Source organism: Dermacentor andersoni, chromosome 11 (assembly GCF_023375885.2).
Source record: "Dermacentor andersoni chromosome 11, qqDerAnde1_hic_scaffold, whole genome shotgun sequence".
Classification (NCBI taxonomy): Eukaryota; Metazoa; Arthropoda; class Arachnida; order Ixodida; family Ixodidae; genus Dermacentor; species Dermacentor andersoni.
The window spans coordinates 105,785,739-105,798,337 of NC_092824.1; the positions used below are offsets into that span (position 1 = coordinate 105,785,739).

Below are 12,599 nucleotides of genomic sequence, written 5' to 3' on the forward strand. Positions count from 1 at the left end.
GACGTAACCCCATATCGAGCGGCGCACGAAACTAAAGTAAACGCACCTTACGCGCCCTCTCCAGTGCTGACGTCAGAGCATGTGACGAGCGCGCGCGTGCAGCTGTTGCAAGTGCGCGCCGGGAGAGAAGCAGCGAGGGGGGAGAGAGTGACGTCACATCCGCTCTGCTGGGCAGGTGTTGTCTATGCCAGGCAACTGTTTTCCATTAATTAGCCGGTTAAATATCGCGCCACCTTCTTGTGTGTGACATCATTAGTGACGTCATTACTCCCGCTTTCTACTTCCGGGTTTCCAGGAATTTCGACAAAGTCGCGCTCGCGTGAAGGGTCTCTAAGGTCTACGATTATGTGCTTTGGTGTACAGTAATCAGTGATTTCAAATGAATTCTAATTATTCCAGACTTTTTAGCGACCCAACTTGTAACTAAACTTACGTTCTGATATATCTATAATGAAACTCGTCAATTTTGTAGTGTGCCATTCTTTTCTATTTTTCTTTCCGAGTTATGTTGAATTTCGTCCCCGCTCGTCTGAGGAGGTGAACCGGAAGTGGTGCGCAAGAAACAAGAGTGTCACTCGATGCTCGTGCCACTAAAAATAAATCACAGGCCTGAACATATGCACAGTTTTACTATTGACCGCATGACATTACGGGCTAAGGAAAATTCGGTTTAAGGGTACTTCTGTGTAGACAAGTTCGCGCGACATACTTCAAGTGTGAAGCACGTGTTCTTTAACATGTATGTGTTCCCTGCTATCGCCGTATTTTCGTGCTGTTTACACTGGAAGTAAATGAAAATTGTTCTATCTTGCTGCCGGAAGACATCACGTGGAACACCTCGGCGAACATAGTATATCAGCATCAGCGAATTGGTCGTCCGTAGCAGTACGGAGGACATTGAGAGTTAAACAAAATTAAGACACGTTAAGCAAGCTGGGCGTTCAATTGACGTGAAGCTCAATGTTCGCTGTTTTCTCTCGGCCACTACTCGATTGAACTGGCAAAAATAAGTTGCGTCCGCGAATGTGGACGTGGGGCCACCTCAAGGGTGTACGCACAGACGATCCCACTGTCAGGGTCTACGCATGTTGGAAAAAACCACGCCCACATAGCCGCGTTGAATATAATCGAGGGTTTGACGAAAGCTCGTTTGGCGAGGGAAGGACGTAGTCGAAGAGAAAAAAAAGAACGTACCTTTGCCAAGTGAAAAAAAAAAGAAAAGCGTTTTGACGTTTTGGCATCCAATACCAGTGCCTCGTTCACAATCACTGTAAACAATGCACTCATAATTGGCTTTCAGGACGTCATCAAGTTTTCTTCTTTTGTTTTTCCGTTGGAGAGTGCACATGCTTTCTTCTACCGAACAGCCAAATCCCGCTCAAAAGAATCTCCACATTTTGCGCACCAGGGTGTTTTATTACAAGTTGCAAAAACAGCCAACTGCGCAAACGACGCGTACGTACATTTTAAATGCGGAAACATTAGCATTTATATGGGGTATAGAGCACAGATTTCGGGGCATAGATCGATTCGTCCGTCGGCTTTCGTTCTTCCTCTGTACCACCTGACTGCTCGTCCGATAATGCAGTTATATAGCCGACACTGACAGTTTACGCTGAACACGAAATATTGTCGTAACATAAAATGAACATAAAGAGGAGGAACATATGAAAGTGCCACGACTCGAGAAACCACGGCAGCTTCTCGTAGCGTCGACACGTATAGTCAGCGGCGCCGGAGGGTGCAGGGTTCGAATGGGCGACCTTGGCACGCACGCAAACAACACGCAGGTCCGCGAGTACGTGTGCTCTACCAACACCACCTAAACACTATTTATAATAAACACGCGAAAATAAAGTTCGTTCTGCAACTTGAGACTGAGGAGTTTTCGACGCAGTAATATAACCCGCTACACGTTTTCTTGAACGTACACGCGCAATGACGCGAGGCGTGCGAGGGCCAGGTGTGGTGACGTCATCCATGCAAGTGGAGAAGCCTGAAGAGAGTCTAGGTGGCGGTGGCCCTAAGCGCGCAACTGCGCGACGTAGGCGCACGCAAGCGCGACCACTGCGACGCCGCAGCCGCGAAGCGTCGTCGGGCTCGTTCGAGTGGCGCCGCCCAGCGGCTGCGCGGCCGTCGTGCCGGCATCGTCGTAACTCGGCGCGGTCGTCATCGTCGGCTGCCGGGGCGCGCCGCGGTCCGACCGGATCATGACGCACTGCTGCTGCTTGTCGTCGCTCTGCTCGCCGACGACGTCCTTGGGTCCCAGCTTCATGAGCGTCGGGCGAGCGCTGTCGTACGGGGACCACTTGACGTCCCGCACCTGTGGCGCCCTCCTGCGTCAGAAGTCGTAGATTCGTGCAAAAAAAAAAAAAAAGCAAGAGAACAAAAGTGTGTCGTCTATGGTCGAACGAGCAATGTCGCAGGCAATGAGCAATGTGTATTCAGTTATGCATTTTTATTTTTCGTCGAAGTAATGCCCGCCTCATCGAGCAATTCAGTTCAAGGGTCAGAATATTTTTAGCTACCCTAAAGAACCCTTTTCGGGCATTACATAGGGGAAGGGAGGTCAATGCAGACTCTGCCTCACAAGATGCCGACTGAAACGCTCTCTAATCTATCGTCTCACCCCGTGCGAGCGAACGTGGCCCAAATGTCTATCATGGCCCTCGACCACTCTCGGTCCTTCTGGCTGGACGACACCCCGGGCCTGAGAGGCATTCCGAATATGAGTTCCACGTCCTCGAAGTGCACCGTCTCGTTCGCGTCCTTCCAGCGGGTGTAACTGGGCCGATAGCCCAGCACGTAGACGTAGACGCGATTCTGCCACGCCTGCAGCTGCTCGGCCAGCTCGGACATGGGGCACGCCTCCTGCGTACGGCCCGCGAAGAACTTGCTTGGAGGACGCTAAGGCAGGCACACGAAGCCAGTTCAGACCGGTGGCTTACACACCCCGCCTAAGCGCTTACAAGAGTTTCTTGTATTTTTTTGCGTTTTTTTTTTTTTTTTTTTTTGCCGGGAAGAGGTTCATTATAAAGGGCAAGAAAGGAAAGGCACTTTCTTTTTTTCTTCTTTTTGAGGAGAAGGAAGCTTTCGAAAAAGGGTCTTGCGTAGAACAAACCGAACGTATACACTCTGTTTACAAAGACAAATGTATTTATTATTGAAGAAAAGATTAGAGGTCGGCTGCTCAGCGTTGGGGTAAGGGGAAACCAAATGAGAGGGAGGTGGTGATGATTATAACGCGAAAAGAAAATGCGCATCAATAAATAGGGAAAACTAACTGTAAACACTTCGTACAGTCGTGTGACGAACTCACTTTCTCTCAAAGCAACAGTGGTCTTCGTGGCCTGACGCACAGTGTGTTTCGGCCATGCGAGCAGAAAGACTTTTAGAAACTTGCCTGTTTTCGAATTTCCTGAGAGGATGCCAGTAAAAGGCAGTTTTTTTTAGCTCTAGTTTCGTATAAATCACCGAACCAACAGAAAGCTCGCCTCCCCCCCCCTTCCCCACCCTCCTTTCTTTTTTTAGCCGCTATAGTGCCTCATAGGTTGCCGTCGAAATCGCAACTTCTATAGACTAATATCAAAATCCGCGACGTTGTCAAATTCGCCATCTTGTCACATCTCATTGACTCGAAGGGCAGCCATGCTGCCTATGGCTCAAAATTGGGCGGGTGTTACAAATGAGTAAACACGGTAATACAAATACCGGATGAGTGATATCACAGCAGACAAACTGGACGGTCAGGGCGGATGCAAAGCTTCTGTTCATTCTAGCACTGAGCCCTTCTGCATGTATGGCCATGGCCTCCGAGATCATCGGCACGTCCGCGCGCGCCGCGCTGTTTCGGAGGTTATGATAAACACACGGATCCAGCGTATTCAAGCGTATACAAACGCAGTGAGCTCAAGTAGGTACCTGGTTGAGGCCAGTAAAACCACTTCTACCAGCGCTGTTCCTACGTTTAAATATACAATGAAACTTAAGGAACCTACCGCGCTATTTATAGCGAATTTCGAGAGTATCTCTTACGGCAGCGCTGTTCGTGCAGTCGCATATAAAATGTGACTCAAGGCATGGTGTAACCAGAAAACTTAAGCTGAGCGTTTACCCATTGGCCGTCGTTAACCGAATCAAAGCGCAGCCACAGTTACGGATAATCGCGGGCGACAACTACGAAGTAGAAGGTTAATGAACACAGTGCCCAGGCCATTGCATGTATGCGCATTACGCAACATCGATCGAGGCAGTTATTTTTATTCCAGTTGAATACGGTGTCTATTCTGCATCATGTCGATGCCAAGGAATGCGAACCCTTGAGAAAAAGCGCAGAAGAAATGTAGCAGAAACGTACTTCGCTACTCGTGCAACTGAAACTGCAACTTCTGTAAGTTACATGCTCATAATTACCGATATACACTGCAGTAAAACTTTCTACGGCACGTTTCTAAGACAACACCGCATTCACTAGAGGCGCTTTTGTACCGCTTTGAAGCATCGAACTCGTGGCTGAGTGGTAGCGTGTCCGCCTCACACTCCGGAGACCCTGGTTCGATTCCCACGCAGCCCATGTTGTAAATTGTTTTTATTTATGAATTGCCTGCCAGGATTTTTCGCTCACGGCCAACGCCGCGGACGCCGACACCGGCTTTTCTGCGACACGAGCTCCTTAACGCTGTCGCGTTAAAACATTTAAACGCTTTCAGCCCGCTAGAGCAATCGCGGCTTCGCCAGGTGTATGGTCACATTTCCGACTATCCCCCCCCCCCCCCCTCTGTTTTGTCCCACTAACGCTGCAGCCTGAGCCCCCGGCCTCTTGCATCCGCGATGTGGCAGCAGCGCGTTCATATATCCAGAGGGCCTCCGGTCAGCCCTTTTTGACAGTTCCGTTAGCCAAGAAAAAAGTGTTTTGTAGCATAGTATACTGTAGGCACATATTCTTGATGTTTTCAGGTATAAAGAACGTGCAGCATGCGTCGAACTCATCTATGAGAATTTTTTTTTTTGCACTTACAATACATTTCACTTGTCAAACACTCCAACTCCCCAACAAAACTGGTACCAGTTGGAGGGTCCTATAAATTTTAAGCTACATACTGTAACTTGTTCTTGCGGAGGGCTTAACCGGAAGTCTTCCGGGAACTCTGTTTGTAAGCACGAAAATGGTCTATATGGCCACGAGATTGGTCTGTTCGTCAGGGCTTCCAGTTCTCACCAAGACGTCACCGACGGCGTCCCGGTAGACCGCGGCCGAGGACTTCGCGTCCAGCACGACCCCCGTGGCGGTCTGCCAGCGCTCGAGCACGTCCTCTCCCAGCAGCCGCACGGCCAGTCGACGGACGTCGCTGGACGCCGACCGGTGCTGCGCCACGAACCACGGGTAGACGCCCTCGCTGGCAGCCCTGCCGAGCAGGAACTCCATGCCCTCAATGCGCCCCTTCTGCAACGGCCATGCGTATATGTCAGTCAATCAACTGCGTCCTCCGTTACGTACCGGTCGTATGTCAACCAACCAGTTCCTCCCTCGGCACCAGCTGTATGCCAGTCAATAGCGTCTTCTACAACGGCCATGCCTATGGCAATCAATCAACTGCGCCCCCCCCCCCTACATATCGGGCATATGTCAATCAAGTATTTGCTCCCCCTATACCAGCTATATGCCACTCAATAGCGTCTTTGCAACGGCCATGCATAGGTCAACCAATCAGCCGCGCCCCCGCTACATATCGGTCATATGTCAATCAAGTATTTCCTCCCCCGAGACCAGCTATGTATGCCAATCAATCGTGCCTTCTGCGCCGGCCATATGCAAATACATCCGTCAAGTCGCGCCCTCTGCATCGACCGTATGACCATCAATCAGTCAATCAAATCGCGCTGCATCCATTGGCCATATAGATATGTCACGCTGAATACGTGCAAGTAATGCCCGCCTCTTTCGAGTATAGTCCAGTTCACATTAGAATTGTGCCGTCTGCCAGAGGTGGATTTGAAAATTCTATGAATAGGCTAAAAAAAAGAAGCGCCCGGTGTGTACGTAGCAGAAAAAAGTTCACAAGATGTCAACTCTGGTTCGCACGTTGGCCAGTGATCTTCCTTGCGCGTTCCGGGCTTCCGGCATGGACAGCGGCGCCCTGCTGAAGACCGGCGCGAAGCTGAGGGCCATCGGGTCGCGCGCCACGGCGTTCACGTCGGCCCTCTGCAGGCACGTGACCGCATCGTCGGAAGACAGGTCCGACGGGCAGCGCAGGCTCTCCGCTAGGCGGCGTGCCCCCTCGATGCCCTCGCCCTTGTACCTGCGCGACCGTCATAGCGAACAATAATCTCGCGAAGTCACTTACTGGCCGATTTTTGCAGCTCTGCGGCAGTATTCGCAAGGTGCTCGACCACATGACCCCCTGCGGTGAAAGCGCCGTCCCGGTGTTCGCTAGATCGTCCGAGTGGTATCGCTTAAACGGTGGCGCTGGATCAGAACGTCGGTATTAACGATGGCGCTTATTTTAGATATGGTATATTGATGACGGTACGAGTATAGAGGCGAATAAATGACACCGATCGCGAGACATTCGATTTGGCTACGGGAAGGTCGCTGTGTGTATACATGCTCTTCGTCGCCAGTTGCGGTCATTAATCATCATCACCATAATTTATTCTCCCCAAAGGCCCCTTGAGTAGAATGCCCCCTCTCGCTCCCCTCCCTCCGGTGCTATGCGCGCGACAGAAGACGGTGCGCTTCCTCCCCGCTTTCCTCTCTTGCGCGCGCGAGACTGAGCCGCCGTCGTCGGCTCCCCGTTGCACGCGTTCACTGGCACGTACAGCATACGGCGCGCGGTAGCGATGGTGTCGCTCTTGCACTCCATTCGGAACATCACGGCGACGCCGACGGCGGAAATGCGCCTGGAGTGCCCCTATAAGTGCTTACGCAATAAAAGAAGTGAGAGGTACCATCAACTTGATCAACGTCGCTTTGCGAACGGCACGCGAATCGGACAGCTGGTGGACCCGTATGGGTCCTTTCTAATAATCCCGTGTATTCGGCTGAAATTTAACGTTCGATGAGATGTAATATCGAATTTTAGATTCGACTTCTTCGACCATAGAAGCGCAAATATTCTATCCGTGTTTTAAAAGTTTGTATATATTCGTAAATATTTTACTGTCAAAACCTCCCATGCGCAACACAGGTATTCGAGTCTTATCGGCTATCCGCAAGTTATTTCCTATCGAATTCTTTAACTACGAGCGCGGGTATTCTAATCGTATTGCGAAGTTCGAATATTCGCGATCCTTTTATCGTTCGAAGCAGTCGCAAATCGCGCCTAATAAAATTCGGAGGACACTTGAGCTTGGCCTTTAAGAGCAGAACGCGATAGCATTCAAAGGCCTCTGCTTTTCATGCTTCCCGGCAGCTGCAGCCTATGTAACCGTAACGTTCACCGGGGAACGCCGGCGGTAAACGCTATGCACGAAGGCAAGCTTTCTGGTGGAAACGCGGCCTCTTGCATTGCGGAGCGACGCCCGACGCGGGACGCCGACGCCGGATTTTCAGCGACACGGGGGCCTTTAACACTACCGCGTTAATAGGCGTTCGAGAGTCGTTCTGCGAGTTGCGGTACATACCTGTGGAAGTTGCGGTACATACGTATGGTAGTTGCGGTACATACCTGTGGTAGGGTCCTCCGCTCTGCAAGATGAATCGGGTCGCGTTGCGAGTCCAGAACGCCGTGTCTCCGTTGAACAGGTGGTAGCCCAGCGACGCCGCCCCGGCGTCGTGACCCGCCAGGACCACCAGCGACGTGTCGCCCCCGAATGGGCCGATGTTGGCCAACGTCCACTCGAGCGCCAGCCGCTGGTCGTGCAAGCCTGCGTTTCCGGGGAGCCGGTTCTCCCAGGGCCCGCTGAGGAATCCCAGCGCACCGACCCGGTAGTTCGGTACCACTACGACCAGGTCGCCGAGAGCGGACAGGTACCGGCCGTCGTAGAGCTGCATCGAACTATGTATTGCGTGCACTGCCGGCGAAACGGGTGTCGCACCGGTTTCATTAAAACGCAGCGCGACTGGAGACATATGGACAAGAGACGCAGTAACGCATCATAATTAAATGCGTACAGTGTGTTTCTTGCGTGTTTTACCTTTCACGGCAGCGACGCTGCGTTTTTAACCAAGTGCAAGAACCAGCTCGCTTAAATGAAGGTTGTGTTACGATTTCTGATGATACTGAATGCTTATTACTCACCGCCGTAGCTCAGGGGCTATGGGTTCCTGCCACTGAGCACAAAGATTGCAGGTTCGGTAGCCGGACCCGGGGTCTGCGTTTCGGCGGGGGCGAAGTGCAAAAGGCTCTCGTGTGCACTTAGGTCTAGGTGCACGTTAAAGAACGTCAGGTGGTCTAAATTAATCGGTAGCCTCCCCTCTCCGCTGTGACATCTTTCATACATGGCGCCAGTGTTGCTTGGCGGCATTAAACGCCACGAACCAATCAATCAATCGTACTCGCCTGACAGCTCGCCGGCTACGGCGCTTTGCTGTTTAGAGCAACGGTCGCGGGTGCGTTTCCGGTGCGCGACGGCTTCGTTTCAATGTGTTCAAGTGGACATTAGAAGAAAAAAGAAAACACGATTCTTGTTTGCACGTGTTGAATTAAATTATGGGGTTTAACGTGCCAAAACCACTTTCTGATTATGAGGCACGCCGTGGTGGAGGACTCCGGAAATTTCGACCACGTGGGGTTCTTTAAAGTGCACCTAAGTCTAAGTACGCGGGCGTTTTCGCATTTCGCCCCCATCGAAATGCGGCCGCCGTTTGTACGTGTGAATCCACTAGTAGTAAAAATAAATCCAGAAATATACGCTACAGTTAATTCATTACATTCAAATATTATTACAGTTAATTAGGGAATTGTCACAAGTCATTCATTTAGACTATCAGCAGCAGTAAGAAGCTTCGATTCTCGTGGCCGCTAGCTTCCACACTGCCTGCCGGATGTAAGATTAAGTTGAATACTTCCGGAACCTGCGCACGGCATCCCAGTACTCGGATCTATACGTACTTTACAAGTACCTATAAACCTGTACAGTATAGAAATACAGTGTATATATGTATTAGCTGACACGAACAACGTAGTGTATAGTGCGTTCTCGCACAGGGATCTACGTTCTCTCGGGTCTCCTGGTTCGTTTGCGTTTGAGGCCGACAGTGCGTGCCTCGAAGCTCTACAAACTTGTACACTACAGAAATACAGTGTACATACATGTGTATTAGCTGACGCGAACAACGTAGCGTATAGTGCGTTCTCGCACAGGGCTATACGTTCACAAACTACTCGAAAATTCAATGTCTTCTCGGGCCTCGTGGTTCGTGCACTTTTGAGGCCGACTGCGTGTACCTCGAAGCTGTTCCCGCCGTTCTGGAAAGCGGCCCCGTAGAGGAAGAACAGCACGGCCCGCTTGCCGCAACCGCCCATCTCCGTCCCCGTGGTGCAATTCCAGGGCGGCGCCCAGATGTTGAGGTGCAGGCAATCCTCGCTGGCGTTGCTGGTGCTGACGGACTGGCGGCCCAGGTAGAAGTCCTGCTGCGGACAGGGCGGCCGCTTTTCCTTGGTTTCCAGCGGCACCACGCCTTCGTCCTCCTGCGACGCGACGCAATATACCGCTGACCCAAATAGCTCCTCGGCAAATTAATGTTACGGACATGCGCAAGACGGGGCAAGCTTCACAAAACAAGAAAGAAGGCGGTGATCCCGCGTACGATTATACCTGGACCACTGACCGGGACCAATTTTTCTTCAACTGTGAAGCTTGCATTCTGAGAAGAGTCGTATCGGTTTCCTTTGTAACTGCGTGCTACTCTGTGTGTATGTGTGCCCGTATGTGCGTTCTTTTTGTGGTCGTCTGTGTCGCGCAAAAATTTTTACCATCATGACGTCATCACTCTGTGAAGAAGGATGACCAGCAACGCTTGTATGCGGGCCCCTTAATGGCGAACTGAACCTCCGTCGCAGGTCCAGTTTATTAACTTAAATGTCCCCCGCAGGGGCATTACATAAGGGGTGAGTTTTTATAAAATAGTCGGGTCGGCCTGGCATTGCACTATCTTCGGTATGGGCCCTCGTATAAGGGAGTGCTTAACGCCTGCTTCCCCTCCGCCGCGGGTCGGCCTGGCATTGAACTAACTTCGGGATCGGCCCACGTGTCTGCACACGGACACGATCCTGGGGGAACTAGCCCTTAACAGCTTCGCTTTAATTCGCTGTAAAATTGGTTACGCCTTTTTCTCAATTAATTACTTAATTAATGACGACGAGCGCGGGAGCACTGAGTGGCACGAAGCCGTTCGAGCGGTAGCGCCGCCAGCGGGGCAGCTGTGGAAGAAGCCGACGCCGCTGGAGCCGATCCTGATGATGATAGTTTTATGTCGACACACGGAGACGATCCTGGGGAAACTAGCCCTTAACAGAAAGAAAGAAAGGGAGGGGGGGTTATCGACATCTTCGGCTGTTACACGAACAATTTCTCAGCGTTGTGGGCAGTGACGCCAAATTAATACGGTCATCAAACGCCAAATTAAACCGTACATGCACACGAATCGACTGCAGTAGCGTGCATCTGGTCGTTAAAAAGGGAAAGCAGCAGCGCGAACATCCAGACATGGCGCTCCTCAAACGCTTCCGTAAAGTGTGGCGTCCATAGTAGCGCACCCCAAGCGACCAGTCGAGCGGCTGCGGCGGCTTGTAGCGCAGCGGCCCCCGCGGCCCCTTGGCGAACGGAACGCCCAGAAAGGCGAGCACAGTCCGGTCTTGACCCTGGTCGCTGACGACGAGCCTCTGTCCGCGCACGGCGCCGAATCGCCCCCTGACCACAGGTCGATCGCGATGCCAGACATACTCCAACACGGCCACGAACACCGTCAGCAGCGCCAGCGTCAACGCGAACGCGAACGCCGCCACGGTGACCGTCTTACAACTGCACCTGCGTAAAGAACGCGTCACCGAAAGATGGGCGAATCAACTCCCTAATAGGGTTTCTGCAACATATTACTACTTGTTGCGGGGCTAGTCGTGGTTCATACTTGCTGTGGTGTAATAAGGCGCGAAACAGTCTGAAGTGGGGCGAGGCGAGGAAGCAGCGTCGCGCACTTTCCTGTTCTGGACATACGACCCTCGTTCTTTTGCTTCATTGTTTCGCGCCCTATTACATTGTGATACAATCACTGCGTGTGTAAAACAAGCATGTTGTCCGCTTCAGGCTAAGCAATGCAGTGTTAGGCGTTGCGAGGACCAAAGGGCATAACATTAAACTCGTATCGGTGCTTTCCAGTATACCCTCAATGCAAGTCCGAAGAAGAGAGAAAACTCCGCGCCTTGTAAGGAGTCAAGGGCGTCGTTGATCCGAGGTAAAGGTAGACATTCTTTAGTGTTATCATATTCAGTCGACGCAAAATCGAATCGAACTGTCCTTCTTTACAAAAACTGGCGAAGCCCACTGGACTCTTGGGACGGTTCGATAACGCGGCGACTAAGCAAGCATCCCGTTGACTTGTTCATTGATGACGCGGCGCTGCGGAGCCGATACGCGATACGCCCTTTGGCGGAACTGGTGGTGCGTGCCTGTATCGCTGTGGTGCTGCGCAGCGGATGTGCGCCGTCCCTAATGAAGGCTGTCCAAAGTCGCCTGACGCGAGGAAGTGATGCAGCGTTCGAAGAAGCCGAGTTCGTTGTTCGGAAGTGAGGATGCCAGCGATGGAAGGACTGAAGGCCTCCTTGGACATGTCAGGGGTGGAGAGCACGTTGGGGAACTGACATCGACGTAGGACGAACAATCCGGCGCAACATTTTTGCAGCAAGTCGATGAGCCGGACGTGGCCAAGGCGTTCGTGGCGAAGAAGGGCAAATGGAGAGGCAAGCGAGTTGTATAGACGGAGTGCGCTGGAACCGGCGGTGATGGTGAGGGCGGCGAAGGGCAGTGGGAGAGGTCTTCGAGCGAGGAAAACGTGAGGCGGTGTGACGAGGACCGTGGCGTTTCCGGCAGCGGTACAAGCGACCGGCACAATGGCGCATGAGCAAGGAGAAATAACACCGTCGTCATGGACAGCCAGCTTGTATGAAGCAGGAACAGCACAGTTTAGTGTGGCGGCGTTTAATTTTCCTCATCCCAGAGCAGCGGACTGCGACGCATAGCAGAGAGGGAACTGTGACGTGTAGACCGCGAGCGACTCGTGTTAAATGACGAAGGATCTGTCTGGAAGAAAATCGATGGTTTATCAGCGTAGCCGGGTGCTTGCTGGACTTCATAGCGCGCTGCCCGTTGGAAATCAGCAGGGGCGGGAGGGGGGGGGGGGGGGCTATTCTGGAAAGTCCACCTAGTGGACATGTCCATTTCGTCTCTGCTGCTGAAGTTCTGATCGGCTGAGGTGGGGTGTGCGTCATAAGCAGCTTGTGCCTTCAGCCAATCAGCATTTGAGCAGCAGACGACGCGGACATGTCCACTACGTGGACACTAGCAGAACAGCCTTCCAGGTCCTGATCCGCGGTGACGACAGAAACGCGTGATGTGCCCAGTAATGTCGCATGCAAGGCGTATTGTATGCGGCTGTCCTA

At 52.1% G+C, this 12,599-nt stretch overlaps 2 protein-coding genes across 3 annotated transcripts in view; one reads left to right on the forward strand and one right to left on the reverse strand.

Moving 5' to 3' along the window:
• LOC126539016 (uncharacterized) overlaps positions 1-12,599 on the forward strand; it is a 52,293-nt gene that overhangs the window by 27,739 nt on the left and 11,955 nt on the right. The window lies entirely within an intron of this gene.
• On the reverse strand, positions 1,356-9,530 carry LOC126539015 (acetylcholinesterase-like). 2 transcript variants are annotated; one of them, XM_050185702.3, is made up of 6 exons: positions 9,390-9,530; positions 7,668-7,987; positions 6,083-6,299; positions 5,219-5,443; positions 2,630-2,871; positions 1,945-2,336 (listed from the first exon to the last, which is right to left on the reverse strand). In XM_050185702.3, exons 1-6 carry the CDS (start codon positions 9,465-9,467, stop codon positions 2,024-2,026), a joined length of 1,395 nt encoding a protein of 464 aa, XP_050041659.3. In that variant the 5' UTR covers positions 9,468-9,530; the 3' UTR covers positions 1,945-2,023. The 2 variants fall into 2 exon arrangements, with proteins under 2 accessions (XP_072141699.1, XP_050041659.3); XM_072285598.1 differs by lacking the exon at positions 2,630-2,871 and having other exon boundaries at positions 1,356-2,336.

What these genes read in the sequence shown, in the direction of transcription:
- LOC126539015 (XM_050185702.3), bottom strand. Translation starts at nt 9,467, where the DNA reads ATGGGCGGTTGCGGCAAGCGGGCCGTGCTGTTCTTCCTCTACGGGGCC. An exon ending in AGCGGAGGACCCTACCACAG is followed by an intron (nt 6,300 to 7,667) that starts GTATGTACCGCA and finishes ACGGTCGCGCAG; the next exon opens with GTACAAGGGCGAGGGCATCG. An exon ending in AAGGAAGATCACTGGCCAAC is followed by an intron (nt 5,444 to 6,082) that starts GTGCGAACCAGA and finishes TGGCCGTTGCAG; the next exon opens with AAGGGGCGCATTGAGGGCAT.